This window comes from Mustela nivalis (genome assembly GCF_964662115.1).
Source record: "Mustela nivalis genome assembly, chromosome: Y".
NCBI classification, from domain to species: Eukaryota; Metazoa; Chordata; class Mammalia; order Carnivora; family Mustelidae; genus Mustela; species Mustela nivalis.
Genome location: NC_139041.1, coordinates 35,768,505 through 35,783,045, shown reverse-complemented (window position 1 = coordinate 35,783,045; position 14,541 = coordinate 35,768,505). Strand labels below are relative to the sequence as shown.

General features: G+C 52.4%; 1 protein-coding gene across 1 annotated transcript in view; it reads left to right on the top strand.

The window, feature by feature from the left end:
- Window positions 1-14,541, top strand: part of LOC309856956 (CD99 antigen-like) — a 31,334-nt gene that overhangs the window by 3,141 nt on the left and 13,652 nt on the right. Inside the window, exons 2-4 of the mRNA XM_082718767.1 lie at window positions 12,780-12,812; window positions 13,240-13,284; window positions 14,406-14,453. Coding sequence (XP_082574893.1) covers window positions 12,780-12,812; window positions 13,240-13,284; window positions 14,406-14,453 — 126 coding nt within the window. The remainder of the gene's footprint in view (window positions 1-12,779; window positions 12,813-13,239; window positions 13,285-14,405; window positions 14,454-14,541) is intronic.

Sequence of the window (14,541 nt, the reverse complement as noted above, 5' to 3'; positions counted from 1 at the left end):
TTTTTCTTGGCACGTGGCTTCCCCACGGGACCCTGAGTACCACAGTCGTGGGCGTCGTGGTGTTCCCCCCCACCCCAAGATTTTCCAGTGCACGATGACTTCTTTTAGGGGGAAAAGAATCGAATGGAACTTATGACATAAAGACGGGGTACACGTGTGTTTGGAAGCTCAGAATTAGTCAGCGTCCCTAGGGGGGTGCCTGGGTGTCTCTGGGAAGATGTGCTTAAATCAGGTCTTGATTTTGGGGTCGTGAGTTGGAGCCCTCACTCTTCAAATAAAGAAAAAAAAAATCAACGTTGTTGTGTCTCTACCTGGGATCATTCGGACGCCCAGAGGCTGGAGGATGCCCAGCCTTTGCGGAGGTCAGAGAGACACAGGGGACTCCAGACATGTCCCTCTGTCCGCACGTGCTTTGTTTTAAGGTCTGGGCGTCTGTCCTAGGTCAATGGACGGAGATGGCTGTGGGACCTCCTCTGGTCCTTTGCTGATTCTTGCGAAGGACCATGAAGCGCGTGTTTAGGGAGGGATCTCCAAAAGTCCTTTTAGGGGCAAGGGGAATATTAGTGGTTTGGGAAATGCTTTCTGCAGACAGAGGTGCGTTTTCTGATCATCGGGGAAGGACACACCCTTGAACGAGAGTTGATGGCCTCTACTGAGTCTTGTCCTCCAACCTTACGGAAACCGGTCTTGCAAGCTCTTTCCCGGTGCTGTTATTTGTGGGGGAAATCAGGCCTTCCCTTATGTTCCTCCAGTATTTTCAGAGGGGACTATTGTTTTTAATTTATTTTCACCGTGAACCCTTACCATCTAGAGACCCTATAACACACAGGGCCTCTGTCCCCCCACCCCACCCCACCCCCGTTAGCAGCTGTGAGGATTCAGGATTCTGCGAGGTCGCGGCCACCGTGCTCTGGGAGAGAAGGTCGCATGGACTCCCAGTGATCCTGCTGGTGCCATGGTGCTTGGAGGCGTGGGGTGGTTCACCATCCAACAGCGGGGCACTCTTTCCCGTGGGGACCAGTGTCTGGGGGTGACCGATGGACCCTCGCCAAAGTTCGCGTTGTATTTAGGGAATCTGTAGTATCTTTCACGCGTCTAGAGATGCGACACTTCCCTTTCTTGAATTTCTTCTCCTTGCCCCAGCCCGGTGGTTAGACCAGTTTGGGCAGATGGCCCTCGGGTGTGTTTCGGCGGCGGCGTTGTTGTCTCGGAATGACTCAAGGCTGCCACCATCCCTCGCGAGCTCTCTCCCTATTCTCTCTAGCCGGATCAGTAAAAATCCCCTAAACAGGAAACCAGATGCTTCCTCCTTCCTCCCCCACGCCGAGGGAGGTGGTCATAAGACGAAAAACCGGTGTGTTCCTGCAGCAGTAACTCAGGATGCACTGATGGGCCCGGAGTTCCGCGTGCCACCGGCCGCGTGGACACAAGAAGAAAACTCACTAGAAGTGAAAGCAGCCCTGTGTTTCGCCAGGAGGCAGACAGAGGGAGCCCCGGTGAGCCCTTTGTTGCGGTTCTCTGCGTCTGGGTGGCCTGAGGCAAGATGTAAAACGGATTTGTTGCCCTGGACGGGAGGCAGCAGGGTCCCAAAGTACTTGCCCATCCAAATGCGGTGCCAATCACAGTTCCTCACATTCTTTTTCTGCGCTTGGAAGTTTTGGAGAAGTGTGTGTGTGTGTCCACCCTCCCCCCACCACCGCCTTTTTCTTTTGATACATTACATTGTATCAGGAACTTTGCAGAGAGCAACATAGTTGCGGTGAGGCAGTGCTTTCTGTAACAATGTAATTGTTCGTCCTTACATGAACCGCCCACCCCGGGAAGGGGGCTCAAGGAGCAGAGTGCTGCATTCCCAGGCTTTGGAAGGCATTAGTCATCTTGAGACAATGCGGCCAGAGATTTCTGGCTGCCTGTGTTCAGCGCTGCCATTGCCACAGCCACCGTGTGCTGGTCCGATGGCTCCCTGGAGGGCGTTAGGGCATGCCGTGTGGACGAGGCATCCATGCACTGGGGCGCCCCGTGGACTGGTGTTGTACGTGGACAGAGTATCAATTGTTGATGTTGTCTCGGGGGCACAGGGTCCCAGGGGCACGTCGGGTCTGTAAATACTGCGAGAAGCCATCTACAGCACGAGCCCTTCTGAGGCTGTCCGCTGTCTTCTCTTGGAGGAGGGCGTGGGTTCTGTGCTCAGCGCGAACGGAAACGGTGGTGTTTGCCCCAAACTCCGTGCAGAGTGCACCCCAGCGTACCCCAGCAGGATGAGGGGAGACGGCTCTCTGAGGCAGAGCAACACGGTGTGGCGGGCAAGGACCGATGGGCTGGGGTCTCACGGAGCAGGAGATGGTTGTGAACAGCTGCGTGTCACTCGGGGCTGGATGTTGTGGGAAAGATGAGGCCATGGACCCTGCCTGCCGGGGCACTTGCTTAAGGACTTGTGGCCTGGCTGGAGTGAGGTGGCCCTCGAAAGGGTGAAGGTTAGGGTTAGGATATGGTGGATGGATGGATGGATGGATGGATGGATGTATAGATAGATAGAAAGACAGATGGACAGATAGATATGATGGATGGATGGATGGATGGATGGATGGATGGGTGATAGATAACTAAGTAGACACACAGATACATAGATACATACACAGGCAGACAGACAGAATGGATGGGCAGACAGACATCTGGGTGATAGATGCGTAGCTGAGAGAGAGGCCCCAGCCTGTCCCGAGAGGCTCCCAGGTGGAGGTGTACATGTCTCGTTGCTCTGAAAGCAGCCGCACTCATCCCAGGGAACCCTAAGCCTATCACCAGGTGACAGAGGGGTCAGAATCTCTGCATTCGGACAAGAGGGACCTGGCGTGGAGTTGGGAAAGGCACCCGGGAGTGAGGATGACAGAGAGGAAGATGAGCCAAAGCCTGGCACCGTGGGTCTGGCTACAGGACAGGAAGCTTCCCTGTCCCCCTCTTGGGAGGCCACTGCTCCCTGCCCTGAGGTACCAGCCCTGAATCTCTCTGCAGGTTAAGCTGGTGTCGGTAACAGCTTCTAAACCAGGTCCCTCTGGCGGCACCCGTGGTGTCTCCACTGCTCTGTATCTGGAACTTCTCATTATTTTCTCCTCAGCTTAGGTCTCCTCCTTCATTCCTATCTTTTGTGATGTGACCATTTGCTCCGACTCTCAGATGGAAGAACCACCCTTCACTCCTGCCATCACCTTCCTCCTGGGTTCCATCTGCTAACCCAATCCTGTTCGTTTCAAGGTCTGAATCTTTCTTGGTTCTTGCTCCTTTCACGGCAACACCTAGAGAGCTCCTACTAGCTTTCCTTTCACTATTTCTGCCTTTTCTTCCTTTTTATTTCCCTTTCAACCTTCCTTCCTTTCTTCTTTCCTCGTTCTTTTCTTGAGTTGCACCCCTACCCCGACACTTTTCTCGGATGCCTGGAAGACCCCTTACCTACATTCTTCCCTGGGCTTTTCAGGCTCTTTTAGGAGGGCGGTGGGGAGTCCTTCTCAGGATACTTCATGGTTTACTGCCCAGGATAAAACACATAACGTTGCAGGGGAAGCTGGTGTTACTAAACCAGTTGTTGAGGGTTGAGGTGGAGAAGATCCCAGGCTCAGGGCTGCTCATTCTCCTGCTCACCTCCCTCCTCTGCTCTCTGTCCTGATGCCTGAGCTGCCGTTGCAATTCCACCCCTGCCCAGGAACCCTCAGTGGCCAGTGGAGGCCCAGATCCTAGGTTCTTGGACCTGGCCCCAGAGCTGGGTCCCTGAGGAGCTTGGAGAAATCACTCTTGCCCAGGCCTGCCTGTGTCGTTGGATTTATGTTGGATCGCAAGACCCAAGCATCAGAGCCACTGGGCTAGTAGGAGCTCTCTAGGTGTTGCCGTGTAGACCACAGAGGGAGTTCCCTCTCTTAATAATGTGGCTTGATAGGGAAGTACAGGAGCTTATCCTATATTGACTGAAACTTAAGTCCGGATAGACAAGAACTCTGAATGCTGATAGTGAACTAGATCCAGGATCAGTGACTGAGGCCTCTTCAACAACGCATGGATTCCTTGTTCTGTCCACCCATCTGTCCACCGTTTTATGTGTGCATCCATCCACCTGCTCATATACTATCCATCCATCCATCTGTACATATATGCACCCATATGTCTGTCCAGCTGTCTGCCTGTCCCTCCATCCATCCACTCACTCACCTATCCATGCATGCATGCATCCATCCATCCATCCATCCATCTGTCTGTCCATCCATCCATCCACACATTCATCCATCTATCCATCCATCTGTCCATCCATCCATCCATTCATCCACCCAACCATCCATCCATCCATCCATCCATCCATCCATCCATCCATCTGTCCATCCATCCATCCATCCACACATTCATCCATCCATCCATGCATCCATCCACCCACACATTTATCCATCCATCCATCCATCCATTGGTCCATCCATCCATCCATCCATCTTTCCATCCACTCACTCATCCATCCATTCATCCGTCCATCCATCCACTCATCCATCCATCCGTCCGTCTGTCCGTCCATCCATCGTCCATCTGTCTGTCCATCCATCCATCCGTTTGTCCATCCGTCTGTCCATCCATCCATCCATCCATCCACTCACTCATCCATCCATCCGTCCGTCCATCCATCCATCCGTCCATTCACTCATCCATCCATCCATCTGTCTGTCCATGTGTCTGTCTGTCCATCCATCCATCCACTCACTCATCCATCCGTCCATCCGTCCATTCATCCGTCCGTCCGTCCGTCCATCCGTCCATCCACTCACTCATTCATCCATCTATCCGTCTGTCCGTCCCATCCATCCATCCACACATCCATCCATCCATCCATCCATTGGTCCGTCCATCCATCCTTCCATCCAACCATCCATCCATCCATCCATCCATCCAACTATCCATTGGTCCGTCCATCCATCCATCCATCCATTGGTCTGTCCATCCATTAGTTTATCTGCTCACCCATGCTTTATCTATCCCCCATCATTTATTTATGACTAACACCAACTTTTTCCTTTTATTGAGCTTTATGTATAGATCTACTCTCTCTCCATCCACCCACTCACCCACCCTCTCATCCATCTCCCCACGTACCCACTCGCCCGTCCGTCTGTGCACGCACCCACACACCCAGCCACCGGCTCTCACGTGTGCTTTCACCCGGCATAGATTGAATTCCCAGTGGTATCTGTATTCTCTCTCTGCTGTGTGCTGGGGTCCCGAGAAGAAATACCTGGTCCCCGTCCTCCGTTCTCTGCCAGGGGAGAGACAAGCAAGATATCTCTTCTGGTGCTGTGTCGTGAAGGGGAGAGGGGACCACTCTGCCCCAGGGGGTCAGAGAGGGCTCCTCGCAGGTGGAAACCTCCACGGGCACCAAGTTTCCACGAGCAGACAGACCTTCATGGCAGAGGAAGCCTGACAAAGCGCGAAGAGGGCTTTTTAGGCTGGGGAGCATGGCTTGCAGAAAGGAAGCCTAGGTGTGTGCGATCATCTGGAGGGTGTCTGGAGGAGGAGATGACAAGGCAGAAGCGGTGGTGAATGCCGAAAGAACGTAGCTTATTTCTAGCTGTAGACCAGCCTGCAGTGGCTACGTGATCGGCAGCCCCGGTGCCCAGAATGTGCGTTTCAAACTCCCCGGGTGGGTTTTGAGCAGGCAGGTCAGTGTGAACACGTACCTGAATCCCAGCCCACAAAATTCCTGGTTTAATTCACCGGGACCTTGAGCTGAGCATCCGGGCTTATGAAATCACGCACGGCTGGAGCTGAGAAGCTGTCTGTGCACGCCGTGGTGAAAAAATGCTTCAGTGTGCTCAGGAGGAGGGACAGAGCGCTTCCCAGAGGAGGCAGCATTTTCTCGGGGCTTTGAGGTATGAATAGGAGTTCTCTTGGTACGGAAAGAAGAGATTAGCATGTATAGCCAAGGAGAAGATCCCCATGAAGGCCGTAGGTGCCCTAAATGTGTGGCTTTCCCTCCTGGGTTTGTTTTTGGGGAAGCGTTTAAAGTTTTGAGGAACACACAGCCCCCTGTGTTAGATACCGCAGGACCTCCTGGGGTTATGCTGTTTGAAGCGAAATACAGTGCGTTCCTCATATTCACGAATCCCGTATTTGTGCATTTGCCCCCCTGCTGACATGGATTTGGAACTCCCAGATGAATACCGTCCGTGTTCAGGGACAGGTGCAGAAGCGTAGACTATGCGATCCACCGACCGGCCTCCAGGTTGTCCTCAAGTGTCCTTTTCGTGGTCTGTGTGGCGGCACGTTCTTTTGCATTTTTGCGTCCTGTGCTTGGCCATGCTGATGCATAAACAACACAGATCCAGGATGGTCTGTTTAAGCAGAAACACGCAGAAAGCAAAGTCCTGCGTTGACGCCCTGGGGAACACGGGACCCACGGCGGTGGGGTCGTAACCCCGTCCATCCCTAGGAGCGAAGATGGAGTATCAGTGCATGCAACATCCCCTACGACGTAGAGAATGTAACTTCCGGGACCTGTGGGAATGGACTGTAATTAATCAACAGAAGGTCGAGTCTGTTCTGCAGCCTCGGGCCAGTTTCCAGAGCCACCAAGGGCTCCATGAGCTGACAAGAGTTTGGGATCCTCTAATGGGTCATTTGGGGCCAGTCCAGGTGGGCCCGCAGGGCTCTGTGTGAAGGGAGCACAGTTGGGGAGGTGGCTGGGTTCGGAATGGGGGCTTCTAGTCTGGTTTTGGAGCTTGCCCTTGGGGAAGCAATGCCTTGGCTTCTTGTAGGGGAGACACTGGATGCTTCTGGGGGAAACAGAGTACTGCAAGGAGCCCCAAGCAGAGGACAGACAGCAGAGGGTCCCGGCCAGAGGGTGTTAGAAAGGCAGATGCACAGATGGCATCCTGGCCTGTCAGGAATGTGTTGGCACAGGCAGATTTGGGGACCGTCATGGTCCCCAACACCAACCCACAGCCTCACCATATTCCCAAGGTTTGTGCACAGCTTGGCCTACCTTTCAGGGCCGTCCCCAGAGTGACGCCAAGAAAGACCTTTGCCCTCCCCTCCACCGTGGCATAGACTTACATGAAAGGACTTGGCGCATCCCAGCCCCTGGGGAGGGTGAATCCGTGTGGGACTGAAACAGGCAACAGAGTTGACGTGAGCCGTCGGGGTGCCCATGATGCCCAAGACCGTCATGACGCTGAGCTTGGCTCCGTTTTGTGGCCAGGAACGTTCTCCGGGCAGGGCAAGCGCCATGCCTTGGGTTCACAGACATGTATGTGCAGCCCGCCATCTTGGCTCCCGTTGCGTGAGTGGTGGCGATAGTCCACCAGCTTGGCCTTCGTTGGCGTCTGTCACTGTGCGTTTTTGTGCACATCCGGTGTCGTGCCGTCGTGCGTCTTGGGGAAGCTGGACCCAGGACCAGCACAATCCCGCATCCTGGTCGGTGTAGCGTCAGTCTCCTGGTTTTGGCTCACGTTGTGATCTCGGGGTCGTGGGATCGAGTCTCGCGTTGGCTTGAGAGTCTCTCTCCCTCTCCCTCTGCCCCTTCCGTGCGCCCTCCCTCTGTCCAAAATGAATCTTAAACTGGGAAGGGCGGGCCCTTCGATGCCGCGTCTGCAAAGGGCACGGAGTATTTCTGAAGCGGTTTCCGTCTTGCCCCCGGAAACACGAGGACGTTCTCGGTATCGAGAGATACGATGCAGTCAGGTGGCATTCGTGGTCACGATGTCCGTCGTCCTCCTGACCTGCAGGGCTTGGGACGAGGCCGACCCCTCTGTGTGTCCCCACGCTCTGCGCTTTGTGCCGGGCTGCTCCGTCCTGTGGAGGGGACCCCGTCTCCAGCCCCCAGGAAGCTGGACACCGGCTGCTCAGGGGCGTGCCACGTGACTTGGGGTGGGGGAGGGCTCTCTTACGAAAAGCCTTTCCCCGGTGGCGGCAGTCGTGGCACGGAGCATGGACGGTCCCCACGGCTCTGTCTTTCACAGGTGGTTGGGCTGGGGGGACCCTGGCGTTTCCACCGACAGCACCGGACCGGGGCGCCTTGGGGAGGGCTCTGTGCTCCTCCCACTGTCCGTGCGGACTCCTATGTTAACTGGAAAGCCCCAGGGGCATCGCAGGCTTTACCTACATTTGTTCTTCTGGTGCACCCCCGAGAAAACATCTGACAATGTGAGCGTTGGCCTCACTGCCTCCTTGGACTTTCTCCTCTCATCTTTCCGTGACTTATTTTATTTGTGTACGTGTTTGTCTCTGGATGTTTGTGTCTGTGATTTGCAGACGGTGTGTGCAAATTGGAAGATTTGCACTTTGTCTAAATTGTATATTTTTATTGTATCATTTATTGGGAGTTGTGTAATTCCCAAAACGGTATAATTTATTGGGTTCCCATTCTCATTCTATTTCTGTAATTGTATTTATATGGTTATATAGATTATAAGCTCTGTATAAATTATAACGTGTCAGTCCGTAAAACGCGGGTCTGTACTTTATTCCAAATCCTGTTTCCGTGTTTCCGTCCTGTAACTTATTTCTATTTTGTTTATAGGGTTTATGGGTTTACGTGTGTAAATTATACAGCACATGAATTCCAATTTCTATAACGGGTTATGATTACATTTCGTTTCTATTCTGATTTTATTTCTACAACTTACTTGTGTCTTATCTTACATATTTATTATGTAATTTATAGGTTTTGCATAGAATTATAAATTACATGATTTAGTTTCTATGACTCATCAATATATTTTGTTCCTATTCTAATTTCTATAACTTACTTATATTTTTAATATGATTTATCCCTAGATTTTATAAAGTCTGTGTGTAAGTTATATGATTTCCAATTTCTGTCATTTATTATTAAAACATATAACAGTTATATAAAATTATTATATATAATTTATTCTAAGTTTATAACTTAGTATTTTATATATGTATAAATATATATAATTTATTCCGTAGTATTTTATATATGTGTAAATATATATAATTTATTCTATATGTAATTTATACTAAATATGTCTAATTTATTCCATATTCTATATAGAATTTTATATTTTATATATGTAAATGCTTATAATTTATCCCAAATATATATCTAAAATTTGTTCCATATTCTATATAGAATCCCATACTCTCTATATGTCAACATATGGAATTTGTTCTGAATATACATCTATAAGTTTTCTGTTAGGTAATCCTGTAATATATAAGCTCCTTGTATGGAACCTGTCTTGTGTCATTATGCAAATCTCCATCCTGCTTTGTATTTCTGTGGTGGTTCCTTGTCGTGGTAGAATTTCAGAGAAACCCGGTTTAGGCTGGGTTGGTGGGAAGGAGACCCAGGCAGGGGTGCACCCAGGAGGAGCTGCCCGCCCTCCTGCCCAGAGGCTTTGGGGACCGCACGAGGCTCAGCCTGCGTCCCAGCAGGACTGACTGATACAGGGCTGGAGGGGCTGCGGCCGGCCGGCGTGGTGCCGTCAGCATGACTCACGTGTCTCTCCCTCCGGCCAGGGCCAGCCTCGCCCTACGTGACTCACCCCTGCGTGACTCACCCCTGCGTGGCCGTGAGCATCTGCAGCGTTGAGGGGTGGTGGAGCCCACAGGGGTGAACGGGCTTCGTGCACCGTGGTCTGCGTGTCGCTGGGACCGAGGAGCTACGTGCCTTGGTCACTGGACACGGGGCCTGGGCTCCTGGTCCCGGTGGTGACGATTGTCCCCAGAAGTCAGTATGGGGAGCGGCCGGCACAGGAGGGTTTCTGCCGGGAGCCGGGGGCCCCCTGACGTGGTCGCCTGTGGTGAGACAGAGTGAGCAGTGCTGGGCTGGATCTGGTAGGCCAGCCGTGTGGACGGGGAGCTTAGGTTAGGTCAGGAACAGTTTAGGAGGGGTTCCGGCCGGCCGGTGCTGCTGGGTGTTGAATCATTGCATCTCCTGACTGTCCCCGTGGGGGCTCGAGCCGGTCACGAAGTGCGAGCGTCCCTTTTGCCAACATCGGCACAGTCTTGGTACAGCTGGCATCGGGGAACCCACACAGGGGCAGGGCAGGGGGACGTGTCTTCGTGATTGAGCTCGGGGGGGACTTTCCGTGGAAGCTGGCCCCTCCGTGCCCCTGAATGTCTGTCCAGCTCTGTGTGGGGAGCACTCCCTGGGGGAAGTCCCCGGGATTCTGTCATCTGTGGCGAGGCTGTGGCTTTGTGACCAGGAGAAAGGGGTTCTCCAGGGGGCAGAGGGCAGGGAGAGCCCCGAGCCCTGGGATCCAGGCTGAATGGTCTCCGCCGAATGCCTGGGGGTCTTGCCCACGAGGGAGGCTCTCACTCTGTGGCCGAGGGCATTCTCCTGGGGCACGCAGAGGGAGTTGGGGGGAGGCTGAGAAGGATGGAGTCTCCCTTTGCCCATCCACCGTCAGACCGGCCCTTGGCTGACCTTGGGGTCTTGGGATGGCCGTGTCGGCCGTGGTCTGTAGCAGAGCGTCCTGGACACGAGCCACAGCAGACAGGGCAGCCTGGGGGTGTGGGGGCTGGAGGGCGATCGGAGAGCCTGTCCTATCCCTCCTCGCTCTGCTCCCGCTGGGTTTGTGTGGGGGCTGCGGGGCGTCAGTGGAAAGGGGTGTGCAGGGGACCTATGGCCGCCTCGCAGCGGGGGCGGGGAAGGCTGGGCAGGACCCGAGGCGGCGTTTTAGGGAGAGCGAGCTCCTGGTCGGTGGTTCTGGTGTCCACAGACACGGCCACGGGCACAGAGACACGGACTCCCGTGCAATGCACACACACGCCCGTAAGGAGTGCACACACAGAAGCACGCACGCGAGTCCGTGGACACAGCTCTCTCGTTTGCTCTCCTGGTGGCGTCCGTCCGTCACCGTCCACTCTCACGAGGCAGAAATCACAGGAATTGGGCGGCGCACGGACAAGTCCGTACGGCGGTTGGCTTCTGAGCGTCGCCGAGAGCCCTGTCTGCGTCTCCCGCTGTCAGCGTCCGCCGTCCTCCCGAGGGCGGGGTGAGGGGCGTGGACGTCGGGGGAAGCTCTCAGCGCGGGGATGGCAGGTGAAGCGTGTGGGGGAACAGGTGCAGATTCCTCTGTAAATACGACCCACGACGTGGACACGCGTGTGCGTTTATGCCACGGCCAGCGGGGTCGGCGACGTCGGTGAAACCCCACCTGCTGCCTCAGAGAGACCTGCCGCGTGCAGGACGTCGTATGATTGTGTGTGTTGTGTCGGGACCACGCGGGTGTAGACGGCGGGACTCCAGGTCTGGGATCCTGAGTACAGCCCAGTGGGGGATCGCGGGGGGTCGCGTGACCGTCATGCCCATGCCCGAGGCCGCCGGCTTCTGCCTGCCTGTTGTTAGCACACACGTAGGAACACACACACACACGTACAAGTGCACACACAGATACACACACACTCGACGCGGAGACACATGCACGTATACACATGCACACAACTACCCACAAAAAGTCCCGCGTGCGGGCTTCTCCGAGATGTCCTTAGGTTGCCTTCCGTGCAGCCGGTGGGGAACGGGCCCCGGGGCCGTGGCACGCAAACGGTGTCCGTCCAAACCCTGGGAACCGGAGAGAAGACGCGGCGCGTCTCCGCAGATGCCCCGGGGGTTCGAGCGACCCCAGGGACCCGAGAAGACACTTTCTCCGCTTTTCTGGGTGGTTCAGTGCGTTTGCAAGAAATGCAGGTTGGGTGCGTCGTCGGGAAAGTAGGTCCCAAATGGGGCTTTTCTGTCCGTGTGTGTGTGTGTTTTCGTCACGTATGGGATATCGTTAGTCATTACTGGAGGGGGTCTGATGTTCCTGAGGGACACACGGGCAAAATGACCGTATTTTCCTAGTGCTCTAGCTGCCGCTAATGTTTTTTAAATTGTTAAACACATTTTTAAAAATTTATACACATTTTTTAAATGGTCATACTCATTTTTAAAATTGTTATGCACTTTTAAAAAATTATCACATTTTTAAAAATTGCTAGACACCTTTTTAAATTGTTATACTTTTTTGTTACACATATTTTTAAACACGGTTAATACATTTTTTTAAAATCGTTATACACATTTTTTAATTGTTCTACTTTTTTATTGTTACACACATTTTTAAATGGTTATACATGTTTTTAAATTGTTATACACATTTTAAAAATTATGCACATTTTTTGAAATTGTTATACATTTTGTAAATTGTTATACACACTTTTTTAAATTGTTATACACCTTTTTAAAATTGTTATACACTGTTGTTACGCACATTTTATTAAATTGGTCCACACACTTTTTTAAAACTGTTATACACATTTTTAAAATTGTTACAAATGTTTTAAAAATTATTATGCACATTTTTTAAATTGTTATATACATTTTTTAACTGTTATGCCCATTTTAAAATCATTATGCACATTTTAAAAATTTGTTATACCCATTTTTAATATTGTTACACACCTTTTTTTATTGTGACACACATTTTTTAAATTGTTACCCACTTTTTAAAAAAAATTATTATACACATTTTTTATACACTGTTTTTGTAATTGTTATGTTGCTAAATGTTACAATCACCAGCTGTTTCGAACGTAAACTGTCATCTGTCTTTTCCCCATGGATGTGAGCATGTCGAAGACATGAGACCTTCCGGCACGTTCTACGTTTTAAAAACCAACTAAGTCTTGCAAACGTCATGAAGTCCAGAAAAATTTCAGTCCCCATCTTTTTTTTTTTTTTTTTAATATTGCCTTCTTGGTTTTTGCATGACTGTTTTCCTGATTCCTAACCGGACTGTCTGTCCTCGTAGGCCAAGACTTCGACTTGGCGGACGCCCTCGATGGTAAGTCCGGCGATTTACAATCCACGAGGTGACAGGGTTCGTGTTAGAATTGTGTCTCCAAACGGACGACGAGTGTTCCATCTGAACGTAGTGAGTGTGTCGAGCGTGGACCCGGGAAGGGACTCACGTCGGGGGAGGAAAAGCCAGACGCTCTGGGTAGAGGGAGGAAACCTTCCCAGTGCAAAGACCCCGCTGCTCTTGGTCTCAGCAAGGGCTGCGTCCAGCATCAGGCTGTGTACCCGTCCACGGGGGTCCTGTAGGGCTCAGAATTCACGCTCCAGAACCTGTGCACTGCCGGAGCCATGGGGGCTGTGTGTGGGGTGATTGGGACATTCTTCGACTATTTTAAGAGCACCTAGGGCATTCTTGAGAGATGGTACAGTTTCTCAGCCACGGGTCTTGCTGATTCGATGTCTTTTCTCTCTAGACAGGGAGAAGAAGCCCACGCCACCGCCCAAGAGACCCAGCGCTGGTAAGAAGCCAACGGGCCTGGTGGGCACAGCAGAGAACGTCTGCCGGACCCCTCTCTGGGCTCGAGATGTACACAACCACAGAGACAAGTGGTTTCGGGGCTCTGGGTGCAGACTGGTTGCTCCCGGAGCCATGCTGTCGACGTTGGCCACCGGGTGCCATGTTTTCTGGGCAAGACTGAGGTCTGACGGGTCTTGGGGATGATTTCGGGTCGCCTAGACAGTGTGTGTCTGGAGGGCTCGCTCTGTGTTTGGATGTGCGTTGCATAGGAGAAGCACTTTTTGGAGCTGAGATGCCGGTACAACCCATGAGCAAACCCAGTCTCCAGCCTCTAGGATACACCTACCCGTTCCAGGCGGGGTTCCTTCCAAATGAAAGTCGGAACCGGGAACAAGGGTCTGATCGTTGCTTCTTGGTCAACCAGACGTCAGAATCATGGCGCTCTGACCGCTGTTTTTTTTTTTTTTTTAATTTGTTTTTAACGGAATCGGTTTGTTGAGGAACAGGGCTCCCCGGCCAGAATGTCCCATCAGAAGTGAAAGGGTAGCACCTGCCGTGTTCAGACCCGTGTCCTTGCGCGGCACGGGGGGGTGAAAAGGTTTTTGGATTAGAGATTGTTGAAAACCGGAATGGCCGCCGTAGTTCGGTGCCTTGCGATGGGCAGATCCGCCAACGTCCCATCAACGTAGCAGGAAATTGGAAAGGGGTCATAATACCAAAGAAGCCCATGATGACGGCAGGAAGGGTCCCATCATTTCGTTGAGGGCCTTCGGTTGTAGGTGCACAAATCTGGTGCCCCATTTCTGCATCCAGCACATCGTGTCTGCCTTACGGAGGCTGGCCACGTGGGAGGGATGGTTTTGGACAGGACGGTAACGGTGGGCAGAGTTGGAATCTGAGCTTGGCCCGCGTGGTGCCAGGGATGGGTACAGTGCCTTTTTGGGGGTTTTGTTTTGTCTCTTGGTCCTCTTCTCGGAGAGGCCACGAATTTGGCACTTCTGTTTAGTCAGACTGGTATTCGCAGTCGTGTTTGGGGAGGTGGGGAGGCAGGGGCTCCTCCGTGGCTTAGGGAGCTGAATTCCTTCCTGCGTCTTCAGTGTTAACAGTCGGTTTCCCTTGTAGACGATGACGGGTTCAGTCTGGAAGATGCGCTCGGCGGGGAAGGACACAGTAAGTACCTTTGGGAAGTCTCCTGGGTGGCCGGCTTGGTTAGGGTCACCAAATGATCATCGTTCCCAAGAACCTTGTGCCTCTCACG